The 17,144-nt window shown below is 34.5% G+C and overlaps 3 protein-coding genes and 1 pseudogene across 3 annotated transcripts; all 4 read left to right on the top strand.

Moving 5' to 3' along the window:
* Positions 1 to 19: 19 nt before the first annotated feature.
* On the top strand, positions 20 to 1,221 carry LOC110690608. Its single transcript, XM_021867459.1, has 4 exons — positions 20 to 75; positions 168 to 554; positions 632 to 703; positions 842 to 1,221. Exons 1-4 carry the CDS (start codon positions 61 to 63, stop codon positions 1,187 to 1,189), a joined length of 822 nt encoding a protein of 273 aa, XP_021723151.1. The 5' UTR covers positions 20 to 60; the 3' UTR covers positions 1,190 to 1,221.
* Positions 1,221 to 2,330, top strand: LOC110690609. Its single transcript, XM_021867460.1, has 3 exons — positions 1,221 to 1,585; positions 1,679 to 1,861; positions 1,956 to 2,330. Exons 1-3 carry the CDS (start codon positions 1,434 to 1,436, stop codon positions 2,116 to 2,118), a joined length of 498 nt encoding a protein of 165 aa, XP_021723152.1. The 5' UTR covers positions 1,221 to 1,433; the 3' UTR covers positions 2,119 to 2,330.
* A 358-nt stretch (positions 2,331 to 2,688) lies between these two features.
* Positions 2,689 to 9,992, top strand: LOC110690604 (bidirectional sugar transporter SWEET4-like). The gene is made up of 5 exons (XM_021867457.1): positions 2,689 to 2,729; positions 2,849 to 2,996; positions 3,095 to 3,217; positions 4,868 to 4,966; positions 9,837 to 9,992. Exons 1-5 carry the CDS (start codon positions 2,689 to 2,691, stop codon positions 9,990 to 9,992), a joined length of 567 nt encoding a protein of 188 aa, XP_021723149.1.
* A 1,589-nt stretch (positions 9,993 to 11,581) lies between these two features.
* LOC110690603 lies at positions 11,582 to 12,265 on the top strand (annotated as a pseudogene).
* The last annotated feature ends 4,879 nt before the right edge of the window (positions 12,266 to 17,144 follow it).

The following is a 17,144-nucleotide window of genomic DNA, read 5'->3' as shown; positions in this document are numbered from 1 at the left end:
CTGCATGCGCGTGACAAGGAGACCGGAAAATGGGCCATCCAGGCTTCGGAAACCAAAGAAATGGCTGATAAGCTCGTAAGTAACTACGAACTTGAGAACTCTATGAATATTTTGCATAAATATCACTTATGGATGCTATTGGTTTCTGTTTTTTTTTATGGCTACAGATTGAACACACTGAAGAACTGGTTGAAGGCAAGCTCGTCCCAAGTGTAGAAAAAGACCCTTTCACCTTGGCTTTGGGAAAGCCCTACCTTCCAGGACGGGTAGTAGGTGCAGGAGGGTCATTGCTAGGGTGGGAAAAGGTGATGGGTCCAGAGTATACCAAATCAAGAAGATCCCAAGCAAGTGTGAACTCACCTCATGACTTGGTTTCCACGGTGGAATCAATTAAGGAACAAGTCCGCAACGAGCTCGTAAGTGAATTTAACGCTTGGGCGAAGCAAATGAACCTACCGAGCTTGCCTTTCCCCTCGAATACACCCGTCGACTCATGTAGTCACCCAAAAGGACAAGGGGAAGATGATATACATGGAGACGATGATGCAAATGAGGTAGTTTTTAAACTTTTAGTTTTGGCATATTGAGTTATGTAGGATCTAAGGTGGCAGTCATTAATTTCTTGTTGCAGGGTGGTACGCCTACACATGCGGACTCGAGGGAGCTCGATAATCCAGCACCTCATCATTTTCCAGATTTACAGGTGATTTTGTTTAGTTCTATCTTAGTGAATATGGGCACATTATCAATCTTAGTGAATATGGGCACATTATCAATTGTGTAGGAAACGACCCCTTGTGATATGTTTGGTTCTAATAACTGATCTTTCAAATTGGTGTAGGAAGAGACCCTTTGTGCACTTCTACACCCGGACGAATCTGAAGCTTTGCATGTGGTTGCATATGGTAGTGCACAACCGGCCGAAAAAGGTACGGTCCATTTGCGACCGCTTAGGCCACAACATTGCTCGGTTGGGATCAATTCTGTTATTACCGGGTTCGAGGACATCCTAATACCGGTGCCCATAGAGGAGGAGGAGTTCATTACACTTTGGGCGGCAAAAGGTAGCTTTGTGCAGTGGCCATGTGCTTGGGTAAGGTTGATGAACCAGGTAATTAAGATTTTGGGTTCGTTCGGTACTTTATGCCCGGTTGTTTTCACAAGAGAAAGATGGATTTGTCTTTTCTAACCAATGGCGTGATTTGTTGTATTAGATTTCGCAAAAAAGACAAACTTCAAAGAGGAAGGTGGAACAACCAATAAGCATTGATCAACCGGTGCCAAAGAAGAGGAGTGAACAAAGGTCGGAGAGTGAAAAAGAGTCGAAGAAGAACTCTTCGAGAGGTTCAGCTTTGCAAGCTACTCCACTTGTTGCTGACACGGTCCTTCAAACGTTGTCTAAAGATTTAACATTTCTACACAACCGTGTTAGTATGTTGCCTAGTGACACTCCCATTCAAGTTCCACTACCTAAGGCAATGTTCCACTTTGATGAGGATGCAGTTGCATGGCTTAGCAAAGAAGATGTGAAAGAATTTCTAAGTGGTTCAATGCTTAACATCTCCCTCGTTCAAACATTCATGAGGTAATTTAATGCCAGACACTATTATGTTATTCAGATTAGTGGTGATTGCTTGTCATTTAATTTCCCATTAATATTTTATTACCATGCATGCAGAGCACTACAGGAGCACTTACTTGAGATTGATTCTCCGTGTCAAGTAGGGTGGTTATGCCCCGAGCAAATCTCCACTACTAGAATCTTAGGCAACTACCCTGACGTGTTGTACTATGTTGAACGGGGTATCAAGGAATCATTGCGTGCGGGTGACAAGTTCATATTCGCCCCATGTTTTGAGGAGTACGTTTGACCATGTCAAATTCATTTGTTTCCCCTAATTATATGTTCTACACGGCTAATTATTGACTTGTTTGTGTATTGTCCATTTCTATAGTGCACATTGGACCCTGCTGGTGATTTGTGTTCCCAGTAACACCATCTTCCTTTTTGATTCAACTCGATTGCCTCATCCGAAAAAGCTCCTCGCACTAGTAGAAAAATCGAAAAAGCCACCCCACTTTTGCCACTCGGTTCTTAAAAACCGGTGTGAAAAATAACGGGGTTGAATTTAGATAACAACTTTTGCCACCGGTTCCTGAAAAACCGGTGCCTTATCCTAATTTTTTTTTGAAAAAAAAAAAAGGAGGAAAAGAGATTTGCCACCGGTTCAAACCAAACCGGTGGGGAAAGGTATTTATACCAGCGGTTCGAACCGGTGGCATTTAAAAAAAAAAAAACCCCGCCTAATTACTACCTTCTTTTTCCTTCGTTCAGGGCACTATTCCATTCATTCGCATTCTCCATATCCCCTGCTTTCCCATGCTGTTCTTCTCGCCTCCATTACTGCAACTTCATCAATTATTCTTCCTCTCTCGTTCTCGCCTACATACGACCCTCACCATTGTTCTCGTCCTTCCTGTCGTCCTCCATTGAAGCGCATTCTGGGTTTCTCACCTCCATTGCCGCGCAACTCTTCTCTTTCTCTCCATAACTCTCCTCCATTGAAGCGCATTCTGTCGAGCATTCTTACCTCCATTGAAGCGCATTCTGACTTTCCAACTACTTTGAGGTATTATTGATTAATTTCGCAATCTAGGGTTAGTCGTTGATTTAGGGTTTTATGTTCTATGTGGTTTTATACTCGTACTACGGTGACAGCTTCAGCAGGGTAAGAATTGGAATTAACCTGAAGAAAATCCCCTGAATTTTTACTCATATTCAATTCTTTGCTGTAGGCTGAATTAGATTACTGGTTTGTGTTGTAACAATTCAGAAATCAATGTGCAGGTACTTACAAGTCGAGGTTGAGTTTCTGCTTGCCTTAATCTGCATCACACTCGTAGCATTCCACACCAATACTTCGAGGTCTACCTTTGTTGGGATCTTCTATGTCATCGTTGGGATCCTTTTCTATGGTGCACCTTTCACTGTTATGGTATGTTATTTTATGTCACGGTTTTATTATTTACTATACGAGTTCATAAATATATACTCATGTGCTAAATTATGAAAGTTGTATGTTTGCCATAACAGCCCCATGTCATAAATACCAAGAGTGTAAAATACATGCCATTGTCTCTTTCGATTGCTGGTTTGTGTAACGGAGTCATTTGGAGTGCATATGCCTGCATCAATGTATTTGATCCCTACATTCTGGTAATCAATTACACCTTATTACATCTAAATAATCTCAATTCTCTATGCCTTAATGGAAGCTCTGATCTGTTGGGCGCGCTTGAATGCCTAAAATAGTATCCTAATCCTATCTTTCTTGTGTGCCTATTTCATTCAAAATGGCCGAAATAAGGCCTATATCACTACTTGTATGCCTATTTTCTATATTTTTGATCAAAATGGCTCATTCTTCCTCTTAACATGTCATTATTACCTAGTTAGGGGCAGCTAAGGCTTGAAATCACATTAAAAGAGCATTTGGATGATTTTGGGACGCAATTTCATTCAAAATGGCCGAAATAAGGCCTATATCACTACATGTATGCCTATTTTCTATATTTTTGATCAAAATGGCTCATTCTTCCTCTTAACATGTCATTATTACCTAGTTAGAGGCAGCTAAGGCTTGAAATCACATTAAAAGAGCAAGTCAAGTGTTTTTAAGACGCAATTTCATTCAAAATGGCCGAAATAAGGCCTATATCACTACATGTATGCCTATTTTCTATGTTTTTGATCAAAATAGCTCGTTATTCCTCTTAACATGTCATTTTTACCTAGTTAGAGGCATCTAAGGCTTGAAATCACATTAAAAGAGCAAGTCAAGTGTTTTAAGACGCAATTTCATTCAAAATGGCCGAAATAAGGCCTATATCACTACTTGTATGCCTATTTTCTATATTTTTGATCAAAATGGCTCATTCTTCCTCTTAACATGTCATTATTACCTAGTTAGAGGCAGCTAAGGCTTGAAATCACATTAAAAGAGCATTTGGATGATTTTGGGACGCAATTTCATTCAAAATGGGACGGTTATTAATTAATATTTATGTATTGTTGTTATTATTCCAATGTAATAATTATTTTATTATTAGTATATTTAATAATAATAATAATAATACGGGTAATAATTTGGGGTATTATTACTGTTATTATAATATATTTTAATGGCAGATTTAATACAGGATGTGCAGGTTTTTAATTATTTTTAATTATAAAAAAAAAATTAAAAAAAAAACAGGTTTTGCCACCGGTTTTTTCAATGAACCGGTGGCCAAAATTAATTTACAAAATGGCGCGCAAGAACTTTTGCCACCGGTTCACTTTGAAAACCGGTGGGGAATGGTAAAGTTTCGCCAGCGGTTCAATTGAAAACCGGTGGCAAAAGTGCTTAGATTAAACCCAAATCAGCAGCTTTTGCCACCGGTTCACCCCAAAACCGGTGGGGAAAGTAATTTTTGCCACCGGTTTAAAACCGGTGGCTTATCTTTGACGGTTTGCCACCCCCCAAATCAAGAACGGTTCAAAACCGGTGGGGAATGGGGGGTTTGAACCGGTGGGGATTGGGGTTTTTCGTCTAGTGTCGTGAAGTCTATACTGCGAAAGTAAATATAGCTATCTAGTGTTGATTATCCTTACATAACTCATTAATTATATTAGTCATACTAATCAAGTTTGAACTTACTTTTCTATAGTGCTATGAAGAAGATAAATTGCCGAGCTCCTCAAGGTCCTACATGGAAATCACCGATGGTAATGCTACATGATTTTGTGATTTTTATAATAAACGATGCGTAAGATGTTGCTAATTTGTTATGCATGTTTGATTCATTTACTGTGTTCCAATGCTAGTGCGCACAACAAGATAACGGAGTTAATTGCGGACTATACGTGATGAGATTCATGTTGGACATAATGAGTCATTGCACAGACTTACAACAGCTTGATGAGGTATGCCATTGACTTAGTTAATTTGCTTTTGTGGTGTGTTTTGATAAGAGAAAACCCTTGACTTGCTCTCTTAATGTGATTTCAAGCCTTAGCTACCTCTAAATAGGTAATAATGACATGTTAAGAGGAAGAATGAGCTAATTTGATCAAAACTATAGAAAATAGGCATACAAGTAGTGATATAGGCCTTATTCGGCCATTTTTAATGAAATTACGTCCTAAAACCATACAAATGCTCTTTTATTGTTATTTCAAGCCTTAGCCGCCTCTAACTAGGTAATAATGACATGTTAAGAGGAAGAATGAGCTAATTTGATTAAAAATATAGAAAATAGGCATACAAGTAGTGATATAGGCCTTATTCGGGCCATTTAGGTTGAAAATGCGTCTTAAAACACTTGACTTGCTCTTTTAATGTGATTTCAAGCCTTAGCTACCTCTACATAGGTAATAATGACATGTTAAGAGGAAGAATGAGCTATTTTGATCAAAAATATAGAAAATAGGCATACAAGTAGTGATATAGGCCTTATTTCGGCCATTTTGAATGAAATTGCATCTTAAAACACTTGAAATGCTCTTTTAATGTGATTTCAAGCCTTAGCCGCCTCTACCTAGGTAATAATGACATGTTAAGAGGAAGAATGAGCTAATTTGATTAAAAATATAGAAAATCGGCGTACAAGTAGTGATATAGGCCTTATTCGGGCCATTTAGGTTGAAAATGCGTCTTAAAACACTTGACTTGCTCTTTTAATGTGATTTAAAGCCTTAGATACCTCTAAATAGGTAATAATGACATGTTAAGAGGAAGAATAAGCTATTTTGATCAAAAATATAGAAAATAGGCATACAAGTAGTGATATAGGCCTTATTTCGGCCATTTTGAATGAAATTGCGTCTTAAAACACTTGAAATGCTCTTTTAATGTGATTTCAAGCCTTAGCCGCCTCTACCTAGGTAATAATGACATGTTAAGAGGAAGAATGAGCTAATTTGATTAAAAATATAGAAAATAGGCATACAAGTAGTGATATAGGCCTTATTTCGGCCATTTTGAATGAAATTGCGTCTTAAAATACTTGAAATGCTCTTTTAATGTTATTTCAAGCCTTAGCTGCCTCTAACTTGGTAATAATGACATGTTAAGAGGAAGAATGAGCTAATTTGATTAAAAATATAGAAAATAGGCATACAAGTAGTGATATAGGCCTTATTTCGGCCATTTTGAATGAAATTGCGTCTTAAAAAGCTTGAAATGCTCTTTTAATGTGATTTCAAGCCTTAGCCGCCTCTTATTAGGTAATAATGACATGTTAAGAGAAAGAATGAGCTAATTTGATTAAAAATATAGAAAATAGGCATACAAGTAGTGATATAGGCCTTATTCAGGCCATTTAGGTTGAAAATGCGTCTTAAAACACTTGACTTGCTCTTTTAATGTGATTTCAAGCCTTAGCTGCCTCTCACTATGTAATAATGACATGTTACGAGAAAGAATGAGCTAATTTGATTAAAAATATAGAAAATAGGCGTACAAGTAGTGATATAGGCCTTATTCGGGCCATTTAGGTTGAAAATGCGTCTTAAAAACACTTGACTTGCTCTTTTAATGTGATTTAAAGCCTTAGATACCTCTAAATAGGTAATAATGACATGTTAAGAGGAAGAATGAGCTATTTTGATCAAAAATATAGAAAATAGGCATACAAGTAGTGATATAGGCCTTATTTCGGCCATTTTGAATGAAATTGCATCTTAAAACACTTGAAATGCTCTTTTAATGTGATTTAAAGCCTTAGATACCTCTAAATAGGTAATAATGACATGTTAAGAGGAAGAATGAGCTATTTTGATCAAAAATATAGAAAATAGGCATACAAGTAGTGATATAGGCCTTATTTCGGCCATTTTGAATGAAATTGCGTCTTAAAACACTTGAAATGCTCTTTTAATGTGATTTCAAGCCTTAGCCGCCTCTACCTAGGTAATAATGACATGTTAAGAGGAAGAATGAGCTAATTTGATTAAAAATATAGAAAATAGGCATACAAGTAGTGATATAGGCCTTATTTCGGCCATTTTGAATGAAATTGCGTCTTAAAATACTTGAAATGCTCTTTTAATGTTATTTCAAGCCTTAGCTGCCTCTAACTAGGTAATAATGACATGTTAAGAGGAAGAATGAGCTAATTTGATTAAAAATATAGAAAATAGGCATACAAGTAGTGATATAGGCCTTATTTCGGCCATTTTGAATGAAATTGCGTCTTAAAAAGCTTGAAATGCTCCTTTAATGTGATTTCAAGCCTTAGCCGCCTCTTATTAGGTAATAATGACATGTTAAGAGAAAGAATGAGCTAATTTGATTAAAAATATAGAAAATAGGCATACAAGTAGTGATATAGGCCTTATTCAGGCCATTTAGGTTGAAAATGCGTCTTAAAACACTTGACTTGCTCTTTTAATGTGATTTCAAGCCTTAGCTGCCTCTCACTATGTAATAATGACATGTTACGAGAAAGAATGAGCTAATTTGATTAAAAATATAGAAAATAGGCGTACAAGTAGTGATATAGGCCTTATTCGGGCCATTTAGGTTGAAAATGCGTCTTAAAACACTTGACTTGCTCTTTTAATGTGATTTAAAGCCTTAGATACCTCTAAATAGGTAATAATGACATGTTAAGAGGAAGAATGAGCTATTTTGATCAAAAATATAGAAAATAGGCATACAAGTAGTGATATAGGCCTTATTTCGGCCATTTTGAATGAAATTGCATCTTAAAACACTTGAAATGCTCTTTTAATGTGATTTCAAGCCTTAGCCGCCTCTACCTAGGTAATAATGACATGTTAAGAGGAAGAATGAGCTAATTTGAATAAAAATATAGAAAATAGGCATACAAGTAGTGTTATAGGCCTTATTTCGGCCATTTTGAATGAAATTGCGTCTTAAAACACTTGAAATGCTCTTTTAATGTTATTTCAAGCCTTAGCTGCCTCTAACTAGGTAATAATGACATGTTAAGAGGAAGAATAAGCTAATTTGATTAAAAATGTAGAAAATAGGCATACAAGTAGTGATATAGGCCTTATTTCGGCCATTTTGAATGAAATTGCGTCTTAAAACACTTGAAATGCTCTTTTAATGTGATTTCAAGCCTTAGCCGCCTCTAACTAGGTAATAATGACATGTTAAGAGAAAGAATGAGCTAATTTGATTAAAAATATAGAAAATAGGCATACAAGTAGTGATATAGGCCTTATTCGAGCCATTTAGGTTGAAAATGCGTCTTAAAACACTTGACTTGCTCTTTTAATGTGATTTCAAGCCTTATCTGCCTCTCACTATGTAATAATGACATGTTAAGAGAAATAATAAGCTAATTTGATTAAAAATATAGAAAATAGGCGTACAAGTAGTGATATAGGCCTTATTCGGGCCATTTAGGTTGAAAATGCGTCTTAAAAACACTTGACTTGCTCTTTTAATGTGATTTCAAGCCTTATCTACCTCTAAATAGGTAATAATGACATGTTAAGAGGAAGAATGAGCTATTTTGATCAAAAATATAGAAAATAGGCATACAAGTAGTGATATAGGCCTTATTTCGGCCATTTTGAATGAAATTGCGTCTTAAAACACTTGAAATGCTCTTTTAATGTGATTTCAAGCCTTAGCCGCCTCTAACTAGGTAACAATGACATGTTAAGAGAAATAATGAGCTAATTTGATTAAAAATATAGAAAATAGGCGTACAAGTAGTGATATAGGCCTTATTTCGGCCATTTTGAATGAAATTGCGTCCAAAAACCCTTGAATTGCTCTTTTAATGTGATTTCAAGCTTTAGCTACCTCTTAATAGGTAATAATGACATGTTAAGAGGAAGAATGAGCTATTTTGATCAAAAATATAGAAAATAGGCATACAAGTAGTGATATAGGCCTTATTTCGGCCATTTTGAATGAAATTTCGTCTTAAAACACTTGAAATGCTCTTTTAATGTTATTTCAAGCCTTAGCCGCCTCTAACTAGGTAATAATGACATGTTAAGAGGAAGAATGAGCTAATTTGATTTAAAATATAGAAAATAGGCATACAAGTAGTGATATAGGCCTTATTTCTGCCATTTTGAATGAAATTGCGTCTTAAAACACTTGACTTGCTCTCTTAATGTGATTTCAAGCCTTAGATACCTCTAAATAGGTAATAAGGACATATTTGCAGCGCTCTAAAACTAAACGTTGCAATTATCATATTTTGCAGTGTTCTGACCTTGGGAACGTTGCAATTATGCTAGTTATTTGCATCGTGCTATTGCTAGGAATGCTGCAAATAATTCTCAAAAATAATATTTAGCTTTTTTGCAGCGTATTTTAGCTTTGAACGCTGCAATTAATTCATTAAATTGTTGACCAACGTTGACTAACCATTATTTGCAGCGTACGATACGTGGGTGCGGCTGCTAATGACAATTTTTTCACTAGTGTTCGCAGAGGTTCATGTTTTGTTTGGGTGGTGGTGATGGTTCTATGGCCGCCATTGATGAATGAGTGAAGGAAGGTTTATGACGGAGTTATTTCATTGTTGGCGCTGTTAAATGCCACGCAACAATAATTGACAACATATACATGACTTGGCAATAAATATTGTTTAACTTATTTACAAAAGAACCATTTGATAAACGAAAAGCGTTTATCAAATATATCAAATGGGGCGGGCTCAATTTCTTAAGCTTGCATTACAATATAGAATTTTATATGTTCTTCTATTGTTGTAGGAGATTTACTATGTTCATGGCTCGTGTCTATAAATTTTTACACTATGATACGTTTTATAGTTTATCACATCCCATGTGGATGCAGCATGAGCCCCACTATGTTCATGGCTTAATACTCTATTCCCTCAATCCCTTTTCGTTTGCATCATGGGCCCATATTTGTGAAAGTTTTTTTAATGGATCAAATAGTGCAAACAACAAGGGACAAAAGGAGTACTTCAAAGGAGATAGAGGTAGATAAGGTTTAAATCTCTGACCTTTTTTGTCATGTTGACGTACTCTTGGTATTATGATGGTTCAAATCGAAGAATAAGTTTTATATTTGTTTCACCTAATTTAAAAGACATTGTATAAAAATGATTTAAGTTTAATAAAAAAAAATTAAGTTTAGCAAAAAATTAAAAGTAAGAAAAACAAGTGAAGTTCTATTCAATAAAAATCAATTTCTACTGTGCATTTAAAATCAATAACTTTAATGAATAAGAAAAAGTTGTAATTAGTATTGTTAATTCAAGTTTAGTAACTATAATTTAAGTTCAACAAAAATATTCAATTCATTGTAAATAATTTCTATTCGGCAAAAAAAATAATGAAGTGAATCGAGACTATATAATTCATTTTGTGTACTGTATTATAATTTTATTAGTTGTACGTTATTTTTTAGTTTTTCTCACTTTTTTTAATAGTTTTTCTGACTTCCCCGTAGACTGTTAACATGAATAATGATAGGTGTTACTCATAGAATATATAGAGTTTTACTCCTTCCTTTCACATATATTAATCGTGTAGCTAGTCCATTTTAATTTTAAGTTGTTTATCCTGTTACTTAAATTGAAATTTTTAAAAGTAAATTAATTAACAAAAAATAATCTAAACTATGAAGAGTAGTCTTCTCATTGATTCTAATCTCAATTGTAGATCAACTCAAAACTATCCCAATTACTCCAATTTCTCCACTTTATGGTAATTACAATAGTTTGACTTTTGCACTATTTCAAAGCTTTTTTTACTATACTTTTTGCTAAATATTAGAAACATATATATTTTTTTTTTGTTCTCACCTAGTTCACCCTTTAGACTAATCCGAATTTAGAGCTCAATTCTGAATAGATAGGTTCTAGTACTATGTAAATTTTAGGTAGGAGCAATGGTAATCGGCTCCAGGTCTTGTGGCAGCATAAGACACGAAAAAAAAAAAACATGCAAGGTGGGGAGGGGGTGCAGAGTTTATTTGTAATTGCACTTTCATAAGATGTAGCTGCTAGGGTTGATCCGATCCATCCCCTTCATTGCACTTTCATCATGGGATAATATATATGTTGCTACGTAATCTATTTATATTGGATTGCATATTTAAAATTTCTTTCCCTCTCTTTCTCTTTCTAATTTTTAATTATAAATTTCAACATCTTTTCCATGCTCCCTTTGGCCTTTAGTTCCTTTGATTATTAAATTTGCTTAACGAGTTAATGGTTTGTTCCTTTGAATTTTTTAATCTTCCACTTTGTATCTTTTCACTTTAATTAGATCTAGATTATTAGCTGGATACCAAAAGCTATGACTTCCATTATTGGCGAATTTCACTACAAATTATAAGTTAAATTATAAGTTATATATAGTATGCATGCCACTACTGACTTGTCAACCTACCCTTGCTAGAAAAAGTTTGTTTAGAGTGAACTTCCAAGAAAAATATGTTCTTATCTACTCATTGATCATACATTCTTTTACTTTGGTATAAAAGAGGTGAAGACGTGCACAATTACAAGCAAACTTGTAATGCAAGATCGAATTCCTTCACATAAAATTATAACGTCACAATCGCAAAATATGGAAGCACAAATAGAAAGAAGCCAGTTACTTGCTATTACAAGACTATATGATGCAGCACTCAAGGGAGACGTACCTTCGTTGCTCAAGTTGCTCGAAGAAGATCCACTTATCCTCGATCGATGCATCATTGGAAAATCGGGAAGCTTTATGCAGTCGCCTTTACATGTTGCGGCTAATATTGGGCACGTAAACTTTACCGAGGAAATAATAAAGCAAAAGCCAGAACTAGTAGAGTTGGTTGATCAAATAAAAAGATCATCACCCCTACACATTGCCTCTGCCAAAGGGAACTTGAAAATCGTCGAAATCTTGCTTGCGGTGAATCCGAGCATTTGCTACACACATGACCAAGATGGTAAGACGCCTGTTCATGTAGCTGCCATAAATGGTCAAATTGAAGTGCTTAGAACTCTTCTCAAGGTAGAGCCACAAGCGGCTTGGGAGCGAACTATTGGTGGTGGCACTGTTTTGCATTTGTGTGTGAAACATAAACAAATAGTCTTTGAGGTTTTTGATAGAAATGATGGATGATAATGAGTTGCTTAACTTCGATGATTCCCTTGGATATACTGTCTTGCACTTAGCTGTGGCGGCCAAGCAATCCGAGGTAAGATGAAAATGAACCATTAGCTGTTTTACTAATATATAACTTATAGCTTTTTTTTTTTTTTTTTTTTTTTTCTTCTTCTTCTTCTTCTTCTTCTTATACAAAGAAAGTATGAAATGAAGTACTTGTATTAATTACTCCCTCTGTCCCTATTTTTTCCCATTTTATATTTCACAGCTCCAAGATGCATCTTAGAACGCATATATATATCTCCATTTTCATCCACGTAAAAATTATGAAAATGTGATATTAATGAAATATGCAACTCATGAGCTCAATCTAACAAGATCATACATGACTATATTATCTCCTATAGATTAACAATAATTTATAGTCAAAGTTTACAAAGTTTGACCCAAAAATTGACAATGGGACAAAACTAAAGGGACAATGAAAGTAGTAACCAACAATAGTGTAGAACCATATATGCACGAGAAAATCAAAGTAAGGAGGATTAAGACCATGCTAGACCCAGCCTCAACTTCAAATTTGAGGATATGGGACCAAATTTTTAAACCCTACGAGATCAATGGATAGGATCAGATTTGAAATCAAACATACTTAGTTTAGGTCTGATTAGAGAGTCTAACGATTATAGACCTAAACTCGACATATGTTTTCCCCTTGAATCCGTACATGTTTTTTCTCAAATTATTTTTTATAACTACGAAGTATGTTATATCATACTATGTATATATTTTGTATTTTATGTAGCCATTTTATGTACTTCGTATGATTTTTGACTCTAAACTATAATGCACTACTTACAAATGAAATATTTTAACATCAAAATATTGTTTTGTCCATCATTTAAGGACTGTATTTTGTTTTAACTTTCTATCCATCATAAATAAAAATAATAAAAAAAATAATATAAATGTCTTTTTTTTCTTTTTGTCTATTAACTACAAGTCACAACCCTTGAGACCCTAACTTATCATTTTTTTTATTAACTATAACTTCCCGCAACTTTCAATATTGTTTCCAAGGTGTATTTTAATTTGTACATCATATCACATTGCACCTAGGGTAAAATAAAAGGAATAAAAATGGCCATGCAAAATAGTTGGAAAGTAAAATGTTATGGATTAATCAGAAACCCATTTGGACTTTGGACCTAACACACCTAGTAAAATGTTATGAATTGATACAATTTAAAGCTTATCAATTGATACATCCCTAATGGTGGTGGCATCCTTGATCGCAACCATGGCCTTCCAAGCCGGAATTAATCCCCCAGGAGGCGTTTGGCAGGATGATTTAGCCTATTCAGGTACAATAGATGAAATGTCAGGAATGTATATTGGCCATGATGCAGGTACTGCTATATGGTCATATAGTAAAGATACTGCTTATAGTTTTGCACTAATTAGTAACACAATAGGACTAATATCATCACTAAGTGTCATCCTTCTCCTTATCAGCGGCCTTCCATGCAAGCGATATTTCTTGACATTTTGAAGGATAACCTTGTGGATTTCTGTCACGGCAACAGCATTTACATACATGTTCTCGGTATCTAATATAACTCACAATGACGGCGGTATTTGGGCTGCTACAACCATCTCTCTTCTAGCATGGCTAGGGTTAATGGGATTTATACTCGTTGGACATGTTGTGCGATTTATATGGAAGAAGATTAGTTGGCGAAAGAGGCAATCAATAATAAAGTTTTTCAAGAGGTGTTATCCATGGTCAAAAATCACTACAAATGTATCAAATACAAGCAATCATGTATAATAGTCAAAACTCACTAATGTGTGTCGTCACAATCCATCTTAAGCTTTAGCTTTTTGTAGCTTTACATTCTAGTATTCTACACGTACTAATGTATGCAATAATCAATTGCAATTGGCTTATCTTAATTTATAATGATACCACTCTTATCTACTTCGTAATTATTTAAGCTTACAATATACTTCGTATAGAATTTTGTATGTGCTTACATTATTGTTGTAGGAGCTAAGATTTATTATGTTCAATTCACGGCTGGCGTGTATAAATTTTTACACTGCGATATATATATTTATACTTTATCACATCCCGCGTGGACGCAGCATGGGCCCTATTCATGCTTAAAATTCTACTCAAGAGGAGATAAAGGTAGATGTGAGATTTGAATATGTGACTTGTTTGTCATATTGATGTACACTCTTGATATTATGATGGTTGAAACCCAAGAATAAGTTGTATACTCTATTTTACCTATTTCAAATGATATTCTATAAAAATGATTTATGTTTAACAAAGATAAATAAAATTCAGCAAAAGAAAAATAATTAAAACTAAGAAAAACAAGTAAAAATAAATTTTGATCATGTATTAAAAAGTAATTTAAGTTGTAATCCATATTGCTAATTTCAGTTCAGTAACCACAATTTAAGTTTAGCAAAAATAATTTAATTTCAGTAAAATTCATTACAAATAATTTCAATTGGGCAATCAAAATAAATGAAGTGATCGAGCCTATATATTGCTTTTTATGTACTGTATTATAATTTTATTTTTTTAAGTTTTTTTATTTTTTTTTCTCACTTTTAATGGTTTTTTGTCTTCCCCATAGACTACTAACATGAATAATGATAGGTGTTACTCATAGATTATATAGAGATTTACTCCTTCCTTTGACATATATTCTTCATGTTGTCCATTTTAATTTTAAGTTATTTATCCAGTTAATTCAATTGAATTTTTTTTGGGAAATTAACAAAAATAATCCAAATTATGAAGAGCCTTTTCATTCTAATCTCAATTGTTGATCAACTCAATATAATTCCAATTACTCCGATCCCTCCGTTTCACAATAATTGCTTTTGCACTATTTATTAGCTTCCTTTACTAAATTTTTTACTAAAATATTAATAACATGTATTTTTGGTGTTCCCACCCTATTTACCCTTTATGCTAACCCGAATTTAGAGCTCAGTTCTTTGTAGTCAGGTTCTAGTACGACGTAAATTTTAGGTAGTAGCAATGGTTACCGGCTCTAGGCCTTGTGGCAGCGCATCAGACACGAAAAAGAAAAAGTTAACAAAATTTGCAATTGCACTTTCATAAGATGTACTGTAGTTGCTATGTTGATTCATCGCCTTCCTTGCACTTTCGTTATGGGATAAGATGTTGCTACATATATTAGTGTTCTATACATTGAATTATAAAAATTCAAGTATAATTGTCGACTATCGACGACTACGGACGAATATATTTGACTACGATAAGAGATTAAATCTGAACTGTTTATATTTATTTATCTAATCCTAGCCATCCATTCTAACATTTATGCTACACAGTCATAAGAGCATGTTTGGTTATTAGATAATTTTTTTTACACGCATGGAATTTATTTTTACTAAAATCGAAAAAAAAATAGCAAAATTTAAATACATCATCTTCAACCTATATTATCTTCAAGTTTATATAACCTTCGTAACGTATGAATTTAACTTCATCTTCAACCTATGCCATTTTCATCCTAAAATCTTAATGTTCAATAACCTAAAACCTTCATCTGAATCTTATGCATCATTACCAAAGTATGTATGAAATCAATAAAATCAATGTCTATTCACTAGGCGAAAAACCCCAATCCCCACCGGTTCAAACCATACATTCCCCACCGGTTTTGAACCGGTTTTGATTTGGGGGGTGCGAAATCCCAAAAGATTTCCCACCGGTTAAAAACCGGTGGCAAAAACCATTTTTCCCACCGGTTTTGGAGTGAACCGGTGGCAAAAGCTTATGATTTATGTTATAGTTGAGCACTTTTCCCACCGGTTTTGGGGTGAACCGGTGGCAAAACTATAACATTTCCCACCGGTTTTCACACTGACCCGGTGGCAAAAGTGCCCCAAAAAATTAAAAAATTTTTTTTTTTTTTTTTTTTTTACATTTTTTTCACTTAAATTGTACCAAATACTTATATATAATCATAATATACATAAAACACATACATTTGCCTCAATAACTTGTAATATTACACTTTAAAAACTGAAAAAAAAAAAAAAAAAAAAAAAAAAAACATATAGCTGTTTTGCTGGGCCTGGTGCTACAACGTTGTGAACGATAGTGCATGTCAACAAGATAATTATAAAAGCTGCCCAGGATATCATAACTACTGCTGTTCTGCTTCTGCTACTACTACTGCTACTGCTGTTCTGCTACTGCTTCTGCTACTATTGTTCTGCTTCTGCTACTTTGTGTTCTGCTTGCTGTTCTGCTATTGCTATTCTGCTACTGCTTGAATTGCTTTGCTGTTCTGCTATTGCTATTCTGCTACTGCTTAAAAAAAATGTATTTGTTGGAATCTGTGTTAATAAATTAGAAGAAACAAATCCATTCAGCAAGGTGATTTTTCTAAGAGCATAACATGGATACTGGAAACTATATGCAACAAAATAACCTAATAAGGAACCATAGAGTTGCATGATCCCTAAAGAGAAACATCAGACCCATAGTCTAAACTAGATGCAGCATTCTTTTCTGAAAGAAAGTAAAAGAACTTCAATCACTTGGACCACATGGCCAACAGCCCGTACTATTCAGACACCTCATTTTATATCGTGTTGACTGCTAGGTACTTGACACTAAAATAAGTGTGTAGACAATTTATTATCACATTTCGGACCAAAATCATCCAAAATCTTTCATAAAGCAGCTAAGTCTGACACTTAGACAAGATCTCCTATCCAATACAAATAGCCAATTCTGAGTAACATAGCTTCTTATCATCCATCTGTTTTCCCTCTCTCCTTCTTAGAGACAGTGTATTAGGACTGCCAGTTCATAAATCTAAAGGTGTGGACAAAGCTAAATAAGGTCAGAGCCCATACGCTACAAGTAACAACTAACAGCGGTACGAAAATCCAAGATAGAAACAGATAAGGTCAAAGTGAGGGTTAAATAAATTTCAAAGGAAAAGAAATACTTGGATAAGAGAGAATGTGTGGTCCAAAA

Source organism: Chenopodium quinoa, unplaced genomic scaffold (genome assembly GCF_001683475.1).
Source record: "Chenopodium quinoa cultivar QQ74 unplaced genomic scaffold, ASM168347v1, whole genome shotgun sequence".
NCBI lineage: Eukaryota > Viridiplantae > Streptophyta > Magnoliopsida > Caryophyllales > Amaranthaceae > Chenopodium > Chenopodium quinoa.
This window is presented reverse-complemented; position numbering and strand designations above follow the sequence as displayed.